At 41.3% G+C, this 20,854-nt stretch overlaps 1 protein-coding gene across 2 annotated transcripts; it reads right to left on the bottom strand.

The window, feature by feature from the left end:
• Positions 1-2,398: 2,398 nt before the first annotated feature.
• recql (RecQ helicase-like) lies at positions 2,399-20,832 on the bottom strand. 2 transcript variants are annotated; one of them, XM_035650293.2, is made up of 16 exons: positions 20,811-20,832; positions 20,282-20,352; positions 19,436-19,525; positions 15,977-16,216; positions 15,718-15,897; positions 15,459-15,565; positions 13,910-14,108; positions 13,586-13,752; positions 13,133-13,214; positions 11,792-11,940; positions 10,848-10,965; positions 10,605-10,743; positions 10,090-10,181; positions 9,770-9,986; positions 8,410-8,536; positions 2,399-4,236 (listed from the first exon to the last, which is right to left on the bottom strand). In XM_035650293.2, the coding sequence occupies exons 3-16, from the start codon at positions 19,449-19,451 to the stop codon at positions 3,586-3,588; spliced, it is 2,484 nt and encodes an 827-aa protein (XP_035506186.1). In that variant the 5' UTR covers positions 19,452-19,525; positions 20,282-20,352; positions 20,811-20,832; the 3' UTR covers positions 2,399-3,585. The 2 variants fall into 2 exon arrangements, with proteins under 2 accessions (XP_035506186.1, XP_035506196.1); XM_035650303.1 differs by lacking the exon at positions 20,811-20,832 and adding an exon at positions 5,977-6,092 and having other exon boundaries at positions 4,097-4,236; positions 20,282-20,591.
• Positions 20,833-20,854: the final 22 nt, after the last annotated feature.

Here is a 20,854-nt window from a genome sequence, read left to right on the forward strand (position 1 = left end):
CCAGAGCTCATTGGCCAGTACTGTAACTAGGTCATCTTCCTAGCATGAAAAGTATAAGCTGTTTTAAACCATGCACAAGAACATTTACATAGGTTCAAAAAAGAAACGGCATACCTGGAGTAGCGAGCTACCTGCACAAACAATTGGTGTGTGCTCTGGCACTAAGCGCACCACACTCCTCTCTAGTGCCGCACGGCGTAAGGAAGGAAGCGGCCACTGCTTCCAAAAGCTCTCGTGCTCCCACAAACACAAAAGCACAGACACCAGGGAGGAACTCAATGAATGAGCCGACAATGCGTATGACGGGCAAGACAAAATGCCATACCTTAGTTGTGAGTGTGACGTCTGGACAGAGCGAGGTAAGCCTGCTGCCGGCTGCTCAAAACTGCCTTTAAACAGGGACTAAGAGGTGATTAAGCACCACCTGATGCCAATCACTGATTGCAGGGTGTGGCTTAGCCAGGAGGAGAAGGGGAAAACTCGACCTGTCACACGTATATACCTCCATGTGCTTTGAATGGTAGTAGTAACAGGATAAACCCTCTTACCTATTAACAATGGCTCATAAACAGACCGCATGGACATAAATCTTTATATTGACACATGCATGAAAGGATGTTTTGAGCTCACACATCAGAACCACATCTGCTTAACTATTTGTTCTTACCAGGTTTTTGTTGTTTTTTGCCCAGGAACACAAGATTTTCCCACAATCCAAATGTAATTCAGTCCTGTAGTATTGTCAGTGATATTAAATCTACTGCAGAAAACACAGGCTTGTGTTTGGCCTGGATTCTCCTCAGTTTGTTCCTCTTTGCAGGGAGATCTCTGGCTCCTTACAGTGGCTCTGGACTGACACTGTTTTTCATCAGCATGAACACACATACTGTGTCTCAAATACTGTCGTAACCCCACATACACTTGTCCTGCTGTTCCCATTACTGACTGGAGCACCAAAAGTGGATTAATGTCCCTCAAAAAGAGTCCCCAACAAAAGCATCATTTGTTATGAATTTCTAATAAAGTTCAGTAATTGCTGCTCTCCTGTTTTCATTTATCATTCCTTCATGGGGTATCGGAATTATGGTAAATACGAGTTGCCGACGCTGAATTTGCACATAATTGTGTTCATCATTTTAATCTGTAATCTATGTACACTTAACTTGTTATAGACCAATGATATTTGTTGTTAATTATTACACTAGCTGATGTTACCTTGTCCACAAGTGCGTTCCTTCTGTGACAACATTTTATTATGTTTAATATATTTGTTCCAACAACAAAGCACTTGAACAGGACAGTCTAGTTATTCCAACTTCAAGTTTGTAGGATCTTCCTACTAGCATGTGAGGGTGTCTAATTTTTTTTCTTAGAAATGTTAACCTTCACAAACAGAAGATTTTTCCATCAATTTTGTTTAGTTCTCATATTTAATTCAGCAGGATTTTGGCCTTTAAATTTCCCTATACCTTTGTTTAATCTCTCTTTCAGCTGCCAATGCTGCTCCCCCAGCAGACCACAGTGAAGAACAGTACGCTGGCAACAACAGACTGATAGAACGTTCCAACATCCTGCTGCACACATTGGAGGATCTCAGCTTCCTCAGGAAGTAGAGTCTGCTCATCCCCTTCTTGTTCACAGACAGGCTGGTTTTCAGGTTCAGGCCGTTGTCGATGTCTACTCCCAGGTACTTGAAGTCCTCCACTGTCTCCACCTCCTCCCCCAGAATGAAAAGGGGCTGTGAAGCTGTTCCCTTCCTCCTGAAGTTGATCACCATCTCTCTGGTCTTGTCCACATTCAGCAGCAGGGGATTTGCTCCCGCCCACCAGCAATCTGTACTCTCCCTCACGTATACAGGTATACGGGATTTAAAAGAAAAAATGGCAATGCTCCAGTCACATGGCTCAAAAGGTTTGTACTCAGTCTCTATCCATCAGGGGTGTGTTTTGGGTGTAACATAACCCCCCCACCTTGACTTGGTTTCTTTTGTCAAAAGCACAATAATTTTCCACTGCTTCAAGATATTGTGCCAAGAATTCTTTAAAACCATGGGCGCTCAGTTGGGCACAAGTGCATTTGCTATAAAAACAACTTAGGTGCTTGACTGGACAACAACAACTGCATGTGTTAAAACTGGGAATGTGAATTGTGCTATTTCATTTAATATTGTCAATATTTTCCTCATCTTCTGTCCCTTCCTTTGGTTTTTCATGGTTTGTAAAGAAAAGAAAAAGCACCTTTCTAAAATTTCCTTGACATCAAATGTGTTTCTTGAGAAAAATAAGAAGCATCAGTAAGGAGCTAATAAGTAAACATTCAATGTAAACCTCAGGAAATATAAAAATAGAAACAATATAATAGAGAAATAGTAATAATATATACAATGCTTGCACAGGTGTTGAAATAAAGGTTGTTTATTCTGAAATGTAATGAATTACAAAAAACATGTAAGACAGTGTCTGTGTGTTATTTACTTTCATTCAAATTGTGGCCTCCTCCACCTCGGCTATACAGATATGCTTTTTAAATTATCTGAGGACAAATTAAATTGATTTTTCATTATGGGGGCTTGATGAAGGTAAATGTTTTTATTTCAGCATAAGGTTGCAACATAATAAATTGTTAAATAAAAGGAAAGTGGAAAGTACAGTGTTCATTAAGGAGACGTTAGCTAGAAGGAAATGAGAGTTGTTCAAAGTCTGGGGCTCTTTTTCTCTCAGGATTCTGTCATAGATAGAAGGGGATCTTTATACTGCGTATGACTAAAATAAAACTAGAAGGGTGCCCTGAGTGTGAATACCTTCGCCAAGGCCAACTCCTCATCTTGCAATGTATAGAAAGTAGAAAAACCAAACAATTCCTGAATCCACCCAGTCATACAGATCAGCACCAACATTCAATGGGTTCTTCCTTGGGTCAAGCACCACCCTTCCACAATATAACATGGAAATTGATTCAGTATTTTTTGCATAATCCTGCAATCTAACAACTGATAAAAACAACCTCATTGGCAGAGGTAATAAGTGGAATGGTTTTAAGAAAAGAAATGCTACATTCATGTGGACAAAGAACCAGCTGCATTACTGGTTACAGCACAGAAAACTTAATTAGAACTTCAATAAACTACGTATGTTTGGAAAATCATCCATTCCCTAAACTCTTAAAGTCAATTGTCAGTCTATAATCAAAATAATTCCTCTTTTTGTCATCCCGTTCTTTAGTTTATCAGTCAGCAGATTTACTGCATCAAAAACAAATTCCACAATAAAAGTCCAGCTATAAATCAAAATCCAGAACTTAAGATTAATCAAGACCCATTAACTAACTACAAAGCAGATCAGGTATGAAATATGACAGTTTAATGAGCCTGTGAAACAATTCACATGCATCAGCGTTGCCAGGTCAGATTAGTGGAGAGATGAGGGGCTTGGCAGTGTGTGTTTCTGTTCTTTCATTTGACCCGCAGACATGTTTGAATCCTACACTCGCCTGTAGCTGTGACAGTAGAAAAAGAAAGTACTTTGATCACAGTGTAACAGTTGCTAGGAACATTCACGACAGTTCACCTCCGCACATGCTCTGATGTCAGCGGTGCAGTAGTTTGCGCCGGCTGCTCACTCGTGTCCACAGGCTGCGGGCTGTCTGGGCGATGGTCACCCTGCGGGGCAGATGTAGGCTCCTCAGAGGCTCCCTGATGCACGCCAGAACTCCTGGCTCCGCTGGCTGACCCAGGTGCTCGTGGGAAATGTAGTTTATCCTCCTCAGCTGCTTGCTGTAGTAGTTCCTCAGCTCACAGAGCTCCTCCGCCGCAGTGTCAGAGATGACCGAGGTCCGGGATGGAGAGCTGGGCACAGTGGCGGCGTCCACACAGGGTTTCCTCCTTGCTCTCTGAGGGGTAGTGGATTTCCTTTTCGAACAGGGTTTGACTGGATGTGAAGGTTTTTTCTGACTGTCACTAACACCTAAATTATCTGTTATATTTATTTCAACATCAACCTCGATGACATGTTGGGTCATGATGGATCCTCTCGTCTCCTCTTCCTCTCCATGTCCGTCTGTCAGCTGTTGTTTCTCTCTCTCCGTCTGGCCGACTGGTTTCAGTTCCTGTTTCCTAGACTGGTTCCTCTGTTCTTTACACAGTTTATGTTTGGGTTGTGGGGAGCAGCTGTTCTCCATGACAATGGGGTCAAAGGTTATATCAACCTCCTTCTTATTAGCTTTCACAGCTGATGCGTCCTGTAACCATGAAAAACAGTGTTAGTGAACAACAGGAGAAAAGTGAAGCATTTAAAACATTGTGGAACAATCCAGGGCATGAACTTAATAAAGACCATTCAATATGTCAGAACACAGCAAACCGTTCTTAACTTATGCATCTCTTCAGGCAACATGTTGCTACAATGAAATACAGCAACAGGCAGTTCATCCTACCTCTTTGTGCAGAGCAGTGAGAATAAAATGGGCATTAGTCATTCATTGCGATGAAATGTTAGTGAAGGTTAGCAGTAGCATGCTCCTGAGAAAGGACAGGCTTGGCCAATACTTCAATAGAGCGCAAAAGTGACCGCCCACCTTTTTTACTGCTCCGGAAATGAATTTCCCATTCATTTACCTCCATTGACATTTCATAAAAGTGTTAAGCCTGGAACCAAGCCAATAAGTTACGAGATGAATCGTTATCATAAAACATTCAATTCAGAGCAAAAAAAAAATTGGAAAACAGAAAAAAGGGCAAAGGGACAAGACCATGTACATAATTATTTTAAATTGGGTTTTGTGGGCATATAAAGTGTATAACGATCGTTGAGTTCAGTGGTAGCAGTGGGTACCAGTAACTCATGCTGCATTCCATTACATCTCGGAACTCTGTGTTCGGAGCTCAGAAGTCGGGTTTGGTGGGGTTCCTCTGACCCTCTGAGTCGGACTTCAGACTCGACAAGACATTCGAGTTGCAGCCTCCGACTCGGAGGTCTGTAATCTTAAGTTCTGAGGTATGATAGAACGACAACTCGACCGCCGTGCTCCGAGTACAATGGAACGCAGCATAACTAGCCAACATCAGGTTCGCTGAGTGTAGTAAGCGTTTCCATAGTAACGGCGATCTCCCACCAATTAGAGATGTCGATGGTTGATTTCATACAAACTTGTAGCTTCTACATGTGCATATACCATAATTTCACAACCTCGTAGATCGTGGTGAGTCTACTTTGGATAGTTACGACATTATGGCTAATAATCAAAATGTCAATGGAGAATGTGAATGGGATTTTGTAAAACATAGAGAACTAGATTAAAGGTTGTGGTGAAAACAATTCCCTTATCGCCCAAGCCTGCTGGGTTCCAATGATTATGGTGTGTTCAGACAAAACGTGCGGCAGATTTTCACCATAGCATGTTCACTCATGAATAGCTGCGTACTCTTGTCTACGATTGTGTCACCTAATTCGTGGCAAATTAAACAGGTTCATAATTGCGTGAAATTTTTGACACTCTCCTGACTGGAGGACCAACATTCTGTCGCCGTCTTTAGGCTCCTGGATTCTTACAATACAACTTTTGTACTTCGTAAAGATGGATCAAAAAAGGAGAGGGCACGGAGAAAAGTCAGAGACACAGTAGAACGACTAGGTCAGTTCTGAAAATATGTATCTGTAACCTGATTCCGTCTACAGGTTGTACAACAACAAACCAAGTTAGCTCTTGCGTTAGCTGCTTCTCCCAGTTACTCGCACGAGTGACGTGATGCAAAAATTCACATTGCGTTTGGTCTGAACACAACATTAGATGATGTAATGCTTATTAATTTACAGCTTATAAAAGCTTTTTTATTAAGTATCAATTCAATGAAAACTAACGTTGAACCAGTCATCTGTCACCCAGTCAGACTGACCCAAATGTGAAGAATGAAGTACAGGTCTGGACAGTGGCATGCCAAAAGAAGCAGCGGTGAGCAGAAAGAAGAATGATGGACTGTACTTTGTCAGGGACTAGGGGAGGTCTGTCTTGGTTTTCTTGGACACAGGGGCATCTCCAGTACTTTGAACTGATCTCTTTCCCTCTTTGGCTTTGCCCTGGCCACTTGCAGCTTTTACCTGCAGGTCATTAACAACAGTCTTTACCTGAGAGGGTTCACAACTACAAGCAGTAGACGAGGGAACTCTAGAGGGGAGGACATGGGACACTTGGACCTGGACAAGAATGTGCATATCAGTATCTTTCATGTATCATTGCAGGCGCCAAGCTTCAGCTTCCTCTTCACTACTAACCAGTATTTAATAGAATAAAAGACCAGGGCTGAAAATATCAACCATTTGCATTAATGCTGAATTGATTTTCATATTCTCCTCTTAACTGGTCTGAATCAATGACTGAACATAAAGATGGATGGCTAACATGTCTCCAACATTGAAGCCAAAATATCCTGGATACAGGTGCTGCCTTCTTGTGCTGGTGAAGTAATTTGCAGTCAGAGTGATCGTGGAGTGGAGTGGCATTATTGAGGTCCTGCCAATTGACAGGTCTTAGTGGTCAATCATGACGTTTCACTGTTTTTATAGCATCAAAAAACCAATTGAAACCAAACTCATCAGAAACAAGAACGATTAGAGGGGCAGTAAGCGATTTTGGAGAAAGCTTGTTTCACTCTTTGTTGTTATTGTGATTTTACTGCCCTGGCCGGGCCGCGGGAGTGGTGGGTGTGGGAGTCCAACGCACTAACCATTAGGTTAAGTCCGCGGAGTTGCCACCTGCTAGCATGTCTGTTAAGGTGTGATGTTTACAAACTCCAGTCACATTGTTGTGTGGTGCGGCCCGCAACATTTTTTTGTTTTTCGATTTACAGAGAACAGGGCTGAGCCGAATTTTAATTTTTACAGAACGTGTATTGTTAAGGAATTGCTTACTTCCCCTTTAAATAAACATCAGTGTGATAAGGACTACCTGCATTACATAATATATATATATATATATATATATATATATTACTATTTTCTAATCATTTTATCGCTAAAGCTCACATGATGCAGTATTCAATACTGATAGGTACAATTAATGGGATATAAATCACCAGTCACACAGCAAAACTGTCTTTTAGATCAGCAGTGGAATCTACATGAACTACGATGGTTCATTGATTATTAATAAAGTTAGAAGATTAATGATCATTATCAGCAGCTGTGTGATGGTGATGTGAAGGTTATTTGTTTTTACAGGACAGAAAATAAAACACTAAAGTCTGAGGAGCAGGCTTTTGTATACACTGTGATTCTATGTACGGAGGAAAAGTGACATCATTTCACTTCAATCGACTTACCTTTGGAATTTTTTAGAGACAATTAGCAAAGATTTCAAAATGATATAGAGGACAGACTTGAGGGAGAAAGTGGTTAGAGAGACTTTACAAAGAGAACAAAGATGACTGAAAGAAAAAAGAAATCACATTAATAAACAAGCACAGGAGATAAAAACTGTTTAGTGGAGCACTAAAAAGAAGAGCCAAACATCTACTGGAGTTCAAATTATTCAAAAGTTATTTTCTTGTCACGGGTAGATTGTTTGTATACAGTATATTGAAAGGTATTAATCAGTTCCATGAAAATAATGTCTCTCTTGACCAATGTTTTTCTTTATGGGAGAATGTTTACACAGTGTTAGTTTTAAAACTCTGGTATCAGTTGGACACAGCTTAAGATTTCACATCACTTTGACAAAGCAGCTACTTCACTCCAAATCAGGTAGTTTCTGTGCCAGAATCAGAAGGAAAGAGGCTTACAGCTGGTTTTGCGCCTGAGCATTGAGATTGTTATTTTGTGTTGCGCTTTCATATTCTAAATGATAAATGATAAATCACATGGTTCTGGTTGTTTTAAAGTGTTTTAGTTGATTTGAGTCAGTGTCGGTCAGTGATTTGAGTGCTATGGCCGATCAATGATAATAATAATAATAATATATTGGATTTATAGAGTGCTTTTCAGGAACCCAAAGCGCTTAATGATGGGGCGTAACATAGCACCAAGACACTTTGTGTAGTAGACGGATTTGTTATATTATTACACTTGGCATTAATTGTTATTGTAATTCTTAATAGAAATGAATGTAGCTGACATTGATTCTGCTGACAACCAGACAACTCCCAGAAGTCTGAGATTGGCCTGTAATATAACCTGCCGCTGGTGACGTCAGTCGGTTCAAAAAGCACGGTGATACGAATCCCGGGCCAAATCGAGAAACCTTCTAACTTTAACTCAATATTTTCTACTTTCCTTTCAGCATTAGAGTTTAGTGAAACTGGATCCAAAATCAGGAATATTGCTGTGGATGGGGTTTTGCAGAACCTTTAATTATAGAATCAGAATATACTAGATACAGTGCAGCATTAATTTGCCTGTTCTGTAGTCAGCATAAACTCACCGAAGCATATCCAGACTGTGTCCCCATCTCCATGCTGAGTGTGTGAGACTGGTTCTTCAGCAGAGCGGCTTTGTGGCCCAGCTTCATGTAGAAGTAGGTGGTGTATGGAGTGAAGCTGAAGTCCTCTCTGAACCAAGAGAGCAGACATGGAAGAGTCAACACACCTGTGTCACACTCAAAACGGTCCCAGAGTGTCTTCTTACCAACAACGTCTTTACATACAGTATAAAATGTCTGTTAGGGGACGCCCCGTTACCACAAACCTTGTAGGTAGGGCAACGGTAATTAGTCCTGGATGGGGTAATTTATTACTTTCCACTTTTTTAAATCTCAAAGTACAGCTTCTTTCATGAATTTTTAATAGTCATAAACAAAATAAAAGCAAGTAGAATAGACATTGCTTTTGTTTGTTGTTTTTTTTGCTGCCCGTTGCTAATCATTCAATATTTTATTACTAACTCTACTTTTGCTCCTATGTTTGTGTCACTTGAAAATGAAAATCAAAGCTCAGACTCAACGATATCTCTAGCTTGTCTTTGCAGATGATAGAAAGACATACAAGCAAGTGGCAGTAGCCCGGAGCAGCATCATGCAGAGAACGAATGTAAATCAAGGAGAAAATATCAGCCGAAGTTCATAAACAGACTAATGTTTAATTCTTTTGCATTGTTAGAAATAGTTGTGTTAAGTAAAACTTTTTGGTCTGCTGTGAAAATACGTTGAAAAGGTTTTCATAACTCAATTAAAACCTGTTTAATATTTTTTTTATCTGTACCAAAATATGTTCAATCTGTAATTATAAATAAATACAATGATTTTGTATGGGCTGCACGGTGGTGTAGTGGTTAGCACTTTCGGCTCACAGCAAGAAGGTTCTGGGTTTGAATCCCGGTTCAAACCAACCAGGGCCTTTCTGTGTGGAGTTTGCATGTTCTCCCGTGTATGCGTGGGTTCTATCAAGTTTCTCCGGCTTCCTCCCACAGTCCAAAGACATGCGGAATGGGGTTAGGTTAATTGGAGACTCTAAATTGACCATAGGTGTGAATGTGAGAGTGAATGGTTGTTTGTCTCTGTATGTGGCCCTGCGATAGGCTGGTGACCTGTCCAGGGTGTACCCCGCCTCTCGCCGGGATTGGCTCCAGCCCCCCCGCGACCCTTAAGTGGATAAAGCGGTAGACAATGGATGATTTTGTATATTAAAATTATGAAAACTGCACTCAAGTTACAATTTTGACACAATGTCCAATTAATTACTTGCACTGCCACTGGTAGCCAATCAGCTACCTAATTATGAAAACAATAAAATAATTGTCAAATCAAAAAAGTAACAATAAAATCTTAAAGTGAAAACAGACGTCACCTGAGGTATCCCTGCAGTAACAGCCGAACAATCACAGCTTCGGCCTGCAGCCGAGACAGTGTGGTGGTCTGAATCATTTTCCTGCGCTTGGCGGGGCCTTTCCCCATCCAGGCCTCCACTAGCTTCAGGGGGGTCAACTTCTCGTTCATGGACGCTGCCAGCTCCAATATTTGCACCACCTGCCTGGCATGCTGGGTAATGTCAGCGGTCCTGTGGTCTGATGGATTAGAGGTTACATGATCACTGAAGATGTCTTTTTTTTAACAAGATGGTTAAAGTGAAACTTGCAAGGAGGATTCTTATTGAAACATATCAAATACCTTTAGCGTGACGGCAGGTGTCACACATCTGGTTGCAGCCTTCATCATCCCACACCTCATCAAAATGAACAGCCATGAGCGAGCGCCGACACCTACACAGTAAATATGAGACTATGATATCTTGATTCTCTCACACTATGTTCAGTGTTGAGTGTGTGTAAATGGTAAATAGACTATATAGCACTTAGCGCTTCTATACGCTTTAATTTCACAATTCACTATATAACACATCTCAAAAGTATTATTAGGAGTAGTAAATATAAGTATATAATATTACACATTACACCAATTTCATAGTGCATGCGTCACATGACTATTTTGGACCAAGTGATCACACCTGTGGTAAAAGTTAGGATAGTTTAATTAGCTCCAAATTTAAATGGTAAATGGACTGTGTCCATATAGCGCTATTCTGGTCTTATCGACCACCCGAAACACTTTACAGTACAAGTAAAGCGCTTATCTACACAGCTGTTTTTCTATCACACACCATTCAAACACTGCCTCCTCACTACCTGTCAACATTCTGGCAGTAGTCGACCATCTTCAGCAGTTTCTGCTGACCGACGTTCTCCATCACCACCATGGTGCTGATCCTGAAGATATCAGAGAAGCCAAAGTAGACGATGCAGTCTGCTGGGTGGCCGTCCCGACCTGCAGACGCAGAGAGTGGAATTTTAATGCATAAACTATATCTGCAAATATACTAATGAAAACACGATTAAATTCTGCTGTGATAAATGAGGATCTGCGTCTACCTGCACGTCCACTCTCCTGGTAGTAGTTCTCGATGGACTTGCTGATGGTGTGGTGGATGACGAACCTGACGTCGGGCTTGTCGATGCCCATGCCAAATGCCACTGTGGCTACAATCACCTGGAGGACATAAACAGACAAGTTCAAATCATAGACTGTATATAAAATGATTGTAGTCACCGGGTTCGGAAAAATGAAGCGCCTGAAGCCTGTATTCTCTGGAATCACCAGCTGAGGGTGACTCACTGTTTGAAGAAGTCAGTTTCTATAGAAGTCTATGAGAGATTTATAGTTCAATCTCTAGTTTCAAGTCTTCTTCAATACAGCATTACGTTCATTTTGTAAGTTGTGATCTCATTTAGATTAAAATAGATGATAAAGCACCGTAAATGTTGGAGAATGGATACAGCTTGATTGACAGCTGGCCCGTCCAATCGGTGCAGGGTTGAAGGTGCAGGTGGGCACGCAGTGGACAAGCTCTCAGTCAGACCCAGCCCCAATTCTACGTCCAGTTGCAAAAAAAACCCCAACATGGTGCTGGTTAAAATGTAAAACTCAAGGCTTCAAAAACCTCAGTTCGCAAACCAACGGGTGACGTCATGGTGGGTCGTCACTTCAAATATAACAACTACATCTGCAGTTTTCAAGTTTTTTGATGCAACGCAGTGGCACATGTACAGTAACCCTCATCTTCCTTTGGTTTGTGGCTGAATGCTTTTCAACTCCATGCACAATTAAACAGTTCATGAGCTTACTGTAAAACTGAAACTATAAACATTTCAGATATAAAGAAATACAACATGAAAAAAACTACATTCATTTGACCTTGATGAACTGCAGAGTGCAGAGTGCATAGAGAATATGATTATCCAAATCACCATAAACCAAAATAAACGTTGGCCCTCAAGCTTCAAAAAGCAGCAGTATGCATGTCACAGCCCAATACCCGGATTTTGTTGGAGGTCCACTTGCGGTGAACCCGGGACTTGGCGCCAGGGTCCATGTTGCCATGGTAGGGATAAGCCACTATGTCCCTCTTCTGGAGTTCTGATGACACAGACTCTGCATCCTTCTGAGAGAATACATACACAACCCCTGACACACACACACACACACACACACACACACACACACACACACACACACACACACACACACACACACACACACACACACACACACACACACACACACACACACACACACACACACACACACACACACACACACACACACACACACACACACACACACACACACACAGAGGAAATATGCAGTGTGAATATATGCAATTCAAATTATCTATACCGTCAAATCTAAATTTCACTGTGGATTTGGAGATTTAAAGGGCCCATATTATGCCCCTTTTTACACAAGTTACATTGGTTTTCAGGTGTGTGCACTATATGTCTTTGCCATTCCATGTCAAAACACCTCAAGGATCAAGCCATACAGCACCCTCCTCTTTCTGTATAAACAGTCCTGTGAGACTATGGTCGATTCCAGCGCTTTCCTGCTCACTCCTCGCCCCCCTCCCTTTGTGTTCCGCAAAGCCCTGCCTCGCTCCTCCCCGGGTCTGCTGCGCAACTACGGCGTTGCGCTGCCATGACAACAGTAGCATGAGACAAGGCACAAACACGACGTAGAGACCTGGGAGGCACAGCGAACACGTTCTCCATAATAACACACAGAGCACAAGGGGCTGGGTGATAGAACGTTAACGATATCCTGGCCGGCGGAGCTAGAGCTCCGCTGGCCGCGAGTCTAGCTTGGCCATGCCCGCAGTCGTCGTTCGCTTGCGGGGAGAAAATGATGGCGTAGATGCGATCTGTTTTTCTGCACTTCAAGGGGGAGGTGCTGCTCAGGTTGGGGGCGTGGTCGCCCCAGTAGCAGGAGTCAACTTACGTCACTTGAGGCCCGGGCTGTGAATGGCACATTTACAGACCGTCTGCACGATCAACCCAAACCACGAATCAACGACTCATTGTTTTCTTTTCATGGCTGGCAGACACCCCAGATAACCAAATATACGTGGAGGCAGGCTTAAAAGGTGCCTGGAGCATAATATGGGCCCTTTAAGCGTTTCAGCCTTGAAGAAACGCATTACAGTTGCCTTTAATTATGGCTTTAATTATAACCTTAATGATAGTTTTGAGTGTCACACAGTCAGACAGAGACATGACCACACGACAGGCTTACAAGTTTCAACAACACTAGCATGATGTCGAGGGCCCAAAACTGGTTTTCACGACAGCCCTACTTTCAAGAATATTGTTTGCTGCAGTACCTGACTGGTCCTTGTATCTGTTCTTGATCAGAGAGGCAATGTTACTTATTATTGCATCATTGTCAGATTCTTTAATGCGAACCTGAGAACAAGAAACAGACTGTTAGTGTCACATTAGAGGTGTGAGACCGACTTGTTAAATTTGTTTCGCTTCTCAGGTATTAGCAAGTATCAAAAGATGTTCCAATTACAGATATGTTTACAGTGCATTTCTTTTATTAGATTTTTGTATCTTTTTCATCGTCAAACTTAGGTTCATGCAAAAAAAACAAAGAACTTCAGATCTTTTAACATTTATGTTTAAGCAGCTGCAAAATTGCTGATAAGGAATTGTCAGACAGACGTGTTAGCAGGAGTGTGTCACAGGAAAACTGACTGTGTGTGTGTGTGTGTGTGTGTGTGTGTTCGTGCGTGCGAGTGAGTGCGAGTGAGTGTAATTGCCATGGTCACCACCTCATAGTAAAGATTGGTTCGGTCGAAGGAGGCGGTGAGCGTGATTGGCTGTGGCACACACAGGATCTTCTCACAGTCCTTGAGCACGTTGCTGGTTGCAGTGGCTGTGAGGCCGATCAGCGGAACTTTGGGAAACTGCCTCTTCAGGATGCCCAGCAGCTTATAATCTACAGTGTAGAGTCAAATACAATGAAGATTGGTGTACGTAACTGTGGAGATTCTACACAGCAATACACATAAACCTACAATTTGAACTAAAGGTGATGAGTGAGGTGTGTGTTGGAAGAACACCGCCCCTCCATACTGGTAAAGAGGCGCCGTCACCTGGTCTGAAGTCGTGTCCCCACTGGCTGCAGCAGTGCACCTCGTCCACAGTGATACGATTCAGCAGGTTTGCGTTGTAGGCCTTCTCCAGACGAGACATGAGCAGCTTGCTCTTGGCAATCTTCTCTGGAGTCACATACACCAGCTTGAAAGGGGCCTTCACATCTGTCATTCCAGCCAAGACCATCTTAGCATGCTCCTAAAAATGAAAAAATAAATAATTTTTCATGTGAAAGCAGATGTTCCACACCAACACATCTATGACATCCATACTACTGTAGTGACGGCAGTCTGAAACAGAAGAACTTCTGAATCTTTAATAAAAGGTATCAAAAGAATTAAATGCCCCCCCCCCCCTGTGAATTCACCTTAAACAGGGTTTTTTATTTTATTCGATAGTACGATTAACAACAGGAAGAGAACAAAACCACACAAAGTGCCATGGAAAAGAGGGTTTCATTCAACAAACTGGAAAATACTTTTCACAGAAACATAGTTCATACATGAAATGAAAGGTTGAGACCCTTGACAGACAGTAATTATAAGAAACATACCAAAGTGACATCCAATTAATTAAATTGAAATCTGTGCTTTAAATTTTTTGCAGTGTTTTGCAGTTAAGGTCCCTCAGCTCTGAGGATCTGAAGCTTGCAGAATCAGTGACATCTTTTTAAAAAAGCCTTTTATTTACTAAATGTTATCTCCACAATGCCTTGTCTCTTGTTTTAATTGTTAATAATTTAATATTCCGTATGTTTTATTTCTGTATTATTTTATTCCCTGATCTCATTTGCCTCAATCCATTTTAATTATGTAAATCACATTGAATTTTTAACAGGATGTTAATTTTTTAATTATAAAATGTCATTAAATCATTATCCAGGTGAATATGTTGATTAACTGTTCAGTTCACTCAAATGAGAAAATATTTCCTCTCTCCCTTGCCTCTTGTTTATGTAGCCAGATAGTTTTGCTTTGACTTGGCCAAATGTGAGGCATCTGTGTCTGAGATTTGCTTCAACCGCAATACAATGAAGATAAGTCTGTGGTGATCACAGCTTGCAAATAGTATATATTGGCCTGCAACAACTTTTTTGGCCACCTAGGGGCAGCAGATTCAGGCTGTAAATTCAACATCAACATACCATCACCTTTTACATGGATGTAAGAGTGGGAAGCTGCAGATTCAGGTGATTATTTTCTGTAGGTTCAGCATTATGAGCCAACGCTTTTATATTATACATTGTTTTCTTATTGCCATTTGATATAAAGCTATTATGAAAAAATGAAAATATCAATTTTAGCCATTAGATTGATCAGCAGCATACAGTCTCTTTCCCGACAACACTTTTCCTTTTATTCTGCATAAGTCACAGCCTTTAATGTCAAATTTTTTTTTATTATAACTACTTTCTAACAGGGGCGTAAAAAGCGGTTGACACTGACAGTATGCTCTGTGTGATTGTGAAGTTTGTGCGGTTCTGTCACCGATTACAACATGAAGAGATCCATAAACTGAAAAGATGAGCACAAGTGAGTTGGTCGTTACCTTGCTACTGGACGCGTTAAGCATTACTGCGGACACATCCACTGACTTCAGGGACATGATCTGGTCCTCCATTAGGGACACCAAGGGAGTGACAACCAGTGTAAAACCTGAAACAGACAGACAGAGTCAATAAGGTACTCATAGAACAAACAGAATTATGAACAGTCAAGTTGTGTGAGCATGAGCTCTGTAAGGAGAATAGAGAAAGAAAGAAATCTGTCTCACACACTGTGCATGTTTTGTGTGTGTTTGTGTGTACCCTCAGAGCAGACCGCAGGTAGCTGGTAGCAGAGGCTTTTTCCTCTTCCTGTAGGCATAACCAGAAAGAGATCTTTGCCTGACAGGGTCAGATTGATGGCCCTGAGCTGCAGCGGTCTGAATGTGGAGAGATGGAACAAGTCCTTCAGGTGCTGTTCCACTGCTTGGGACCATGGGAAATCTACCAAACATGAAGAGAATAAGAGATGTCAAAACACAAACCGTTTGAGTCAGATTGTGTAGCTGTGTTTGTACAGTACCTGTGCCATCATAGAGCTGCATCTCCTGCTTGCTCATTGCAGAATGACCTCCAGATGACTTTAAGGAAGATGAGGATGATGATGAAGATGATGGCTGCGCAGTGTCACAGGCCTCCTCCAACTGCTGCAGCAGTGCATCCTTACGGGAAGTCAGCTCAGCCTGCTTCTGCAGGAGTTCAGTGATCTGCAGCTCCACCAACTCCAGCTCAGCCTCCACAGAGTCCAGCTCAGCCTGCACATCTGAAGAGAAAAGAACACAGCAGGAACCCTGTCAGCAGGATAAACGATGCCTTGGATACAGTAAGCGATTTTTTACAGATCGCTGTACCGTTCATACTACACGAGGTGCTGTCTTGTAATCACAGGCTTTCATCCATTGTGCTGTTCACACACGCGACTCATCTTCGACGGGGGGTTCACACACTACACAATCCTTCATCGGGAGAAATGTCTCCAAAGCATGTTTTTTTTCACAAAAACACACGCGAGATGTGACACCTGAAAATATTTGATACACGCGCGAAACAGGAATTGTTCATCACTTTCATGATGGACAAGAATAAACTGTTCAATATATTGCAGGATACTCTTATGTTGATAGGTCAGAAACAGGAAGTAGTTTGAGTGGACACTATGTGTTGCAGACATAGAGAAAAACTAGACGCGTTAATATGTGGTTCCACATAAAGCAGCTCGAGGTTACGCTTGTTGCAGTGAAAAACGCACATGACAGAAAAAAGCCCCGCATGTAGTCTGCGTGCCGATTTTTTTCAGAAACAAGGAAAAGGCAGAGAATTCAAGTGTGGTGTTGTTGTGTTGTTGTGCTACAGTTCCTCCTCCGGGTTTCCTGGTTGACACACTCACTGCCTATCACATCACAGCTCACGATGCAGGGGATGAGTTCCCCGAATTGTCCAGAGGTCAACGAGGCCTCGTGAGTCACTTTGATCGCGTCGTTGCTAATTCAAGCATAACGATCGAGTGCCGATTTGCAAGCCCCAGTTTCACGCTGATTTTCCTCCGATTTGCTGCAACTGCACGTTTTGTCGCCAAGCTGAAAATCGTGTAGTGTGAACTCGGCATAAGGTAGTTATCTGCTGTATCTTACACGGTCACATTAACGACAGAGGCACGCTCTATGGGGTTCAATTCTAACTCCAACTTTTTTAGTTTTTGAAACCAGCTTTGTGATTTTTATCAAATCTTTAAAAAAAAACTGTTTCATCAAAAGTAATCATCAGTGTTTAGTTTTTTTTATTGTTTTATCCTAAAAAGCTAACTCCAAGCTGAATATGGCCACTAGAGAGCAAAAGCAGACAATATTTCTTGACAAACAATTCAGTTATTTAACCTTGTTGGACGCACATTATGACATTCAATCAGTCAGAATTGTGCGGGGAAAATTAGGGTCAAAGTGGAATTTAAAAAGCTACCTCCAAGTCTACAGCCATGCTAGTGGCTCTGTGCTAATGCATGCTTAATTAGCTTGCTTACAATTAAGACAATGCTAATAAGCTAATGGTAAATTTATATGCTGTTTACTGTGACCTCCCATCTTATGTTAGCATTAAGCACTAAACTCAAAGAACAGCTGAGGATCATGAGCATGTCATTTGTTTTGCAGGTATTTGGTCATGAACGAATGCTGCAAGAAAATATTACAGTTTTTCTCTCTGACCTGTGATGAAACAACCAAACAACCCACAGACCAACCAGCCATTTCTGTGTGTGGGATCACTGCTGAGTTTTTATATGAGGGAGAAATTAATGCCTTTACAAAACATGCATGGCTCTACCAAAGGTGAAGAGTTGTTTGAGCAAGTTGTTTTGGCAAAAAAAAACATCATCCAGGGCTGTGCATTTAACTTTTTTTTTTGTGCATAGCACTAGTGCTACAGAGGTTGATTTACATAGGTTTGTAGCACAGGCCACAAAGTTTGAGCAACAGTTAGCATCTGTTACCGTCTCTGAAAACAATCACAGTTTAATTAACACTTTACACAGGTCTAAATACATAATAAATATTACAGCTTCATTTAAATTCACAAAAGACTTTCTGATTGCTGACAGTGTTGATGCTTTGACTCTTATTCCCTTACTGCAGCTCAATAAAAAATGACAAATGAAAAAATAAAGCATCCGTGTTTATTTAAAAAAAATTTAAACAAATACTGTTCAATATCTCTAGTGATTATAAATGAACATTTGAGTCAGACTGAGCTTTTTGCATGTTAACTACTTCTCTCCACAGCAATAACAGTCTGACATTACCAAAACTTTTTTTAATCTGCGTCACTTGGTCATAATATTTTGTTCATCATCTGACCAAAAAGGCAAAAATACTCACTATTCTTGTTAACAGTTTATCCTTGGACAAACTATAAATATCAAAGAAAAGTGTTTGAATGTTTCCTTTCTGTTCTAATTATGTGATCATATCATTAGTTTAACTTAGCTGTATATCACTTTCGTTTGTGGCTGTGACCGAATTTACTTGCAAGTATCAGTGTTTTTTCTCATATCACAATTAACTGACAAGTTTTTTTGTACGTTTGTACGTTTTCGGCCAGTGTTTAATTTTGTTCGGTTCAGCCAACAATTTTCATATCGGTGCATCCCTATAACATATCCAAGCATAGGCTATTCTCTACATGCCAGTATGGTGGCTGTTGAAACTGTGACATCAATACCCACACCAGTCTGAAGTATTAATGTATTAAGTAATAAATTAGGACCCAATAACAGGATTTAAGGGCAGCAGGTTTTCTCTCTGCTTGTGTTGACAGTGTAAACATGGAGGATACTACCGTGAAGTGGGTCTCACACTTACACAGGTACTTATCCTCAGAGGCTCACACCTCCACAGCTAATGATCTCTTTCCGTTCGTACCTCCCCCAGATTCCCTGTGGGACTGTGGTCGAGTTATCTGCTCTTACTTTCCCCATGATTGTCAACCTTCTCTCAGATAGAAACCACCTCAGGATTACCACAGAGTACTGTGTGACTGTTTAGTCTTACAACCGTTTGATCTTTAATGAGGTTTTGCTTATTTATGACTAAGAAAAACAGACCCCAGTCTGATGGAAATCAGTCAGGGGTCTGTTTCACAAAAGCATAGTTGCTAACTATGTTTACGGCATAATATTACACAGTTTTTGAGTTTTTGAAAAGCTTCCTGCCCTGAAAGTCAGATCGAACACATCTGGAAACATTGCAGTTTGAACTGCAGGGATTCAAACCAACATAAACTACATAACCACAAACTACTGCATGTGGTACCAACAAGGTGTGACAGTTTTGGAAAAATGTTCAGATGTTAGTTAGTACTTTGACGATAGATTGTTCCATGTTAGTTCAGCACAACGGGAACTGACTGGTGAATTGAGGGCGGGGGCATCATTGGTCAGGTTTCCCAGTCTAGTTTGCTATTGGCTCCTTGGCTGACAGAATACACTTACCGTTATTGCCATCCATACTTCTCAGCCAGATTAGCTCAGAAAGGAGCTGGCTCTCTCACACTGTCAGGGCTATTGATGTGATGCGATTCCCTGTAAGACAGAAATACATTCAACAAGAGCCAGATCTGAATTTCGTTTCCAATTTAACCTTTAATTCCTATTTCAGAATGCCATGCCTCCGACTGAGCTGTACCTCTCGTGTATTTATATGGAAATCTTTTACTGCACTTGTATCCTTGGACCTTAAGACTCCTATTATTCTTTCTTGTTCACTCATTTACATTCAATAATTGTGTTCAAGCAATTTGGATGAAATTGAAGTAACTTTATTGAATTTACAGTATTTCTACAATTTTAATACGCCAATTGAAAAAAGTATCATTATTGGGTGGGCCATCATTATATTTTTCCTCTGCTACCATTTAGTCTATGAGAACAAATGTATCAATAGTTACAATAATTCAGTACTCCTCTACTTCTACCTCTACTAAATTAAATAAATTGAGGTTACAAAACAGCGTCAAATGCCTCATTGTGTCCCGTTACCGTGAAGCCACAAAGCGACATTGTAAGCGTCATAACGTAAACTACCTTATTGAGACTCGACAGCGTCCACCTGCTCTACCCAACAGGGAGCAGCCGATTACCAATTAGCTTTTAGCTTGTTCGTGAATAATCAAAACAACATGAACATTAAAGGAAGCATCGTATTCTAACTGTCTCTCTATCTCACATATCACGGTTCTCTTCTCTGTGCTCCATTAAAGAAATGTCCCCCGCTCCAATGTGAGCCAAATTAGTTGCCTGGTACAGAACTGTGAAAATAGTAAAATGCAACACACTCACCATTCAGCAACTCCGTGTAGGTCCTCTTCGTGTTGCTGGATTCACTTCACGGTTGCTATAGACAGACCGCGCTGTGGAGGAAACAACGAGTGACAAGTGCGTGGTAATTTATGCCCTCTATTTAGTCTGTCAGGCTGCCGCCAAATCCAGCCTCTCAATCCAGCATATACACCCCTTATTCAACCATGCTCTGCCTTTAAAGTACTGTATATGTAAAATAATACAATCTATGGTTTAAACATAACTGGAGCAGGCCTGGAGGCCTGGATAATAGCAAAGGATCCGTCTAACTCCAGCCCTGGCCAGCGTTGCCTGACAGACGAAACTCAGGACTATGACCGACAACAGTCTGTGATGCATTCAACAAAAGTGTACAGTTTATTTTGATAACATGTTTAGGGAGTCAAAATGTCCCTTCTTTAAAGAAATGATTACTGTTTACATGTTCACCGTGATATTTGTGATGGATCAGTCGAGTATATATATATTATATGAATGCACTACTGCATATAACAAGAACAGTTCTAACCGAGTTGTTGTCGGAGTTGATGCGGACCGTGAATGCGACACAGC

Source organism: Scophthalmus maximus, chromosome 12, assembly GCF_022379125.1.
Source record: "Scophthalmus maximus strain ysfricsl-2021 chromosome 12, ASM2237912v1, whole genome shotgun sequence".
Classification (NCBI taxonomy): domain Eukaryota; kingdom Metazoa; phylum Chordata; class Actinopteri; order Pleuronectiformes; family Scophthalmidae; genus Scophthalmus; species Scophthalmus maximus.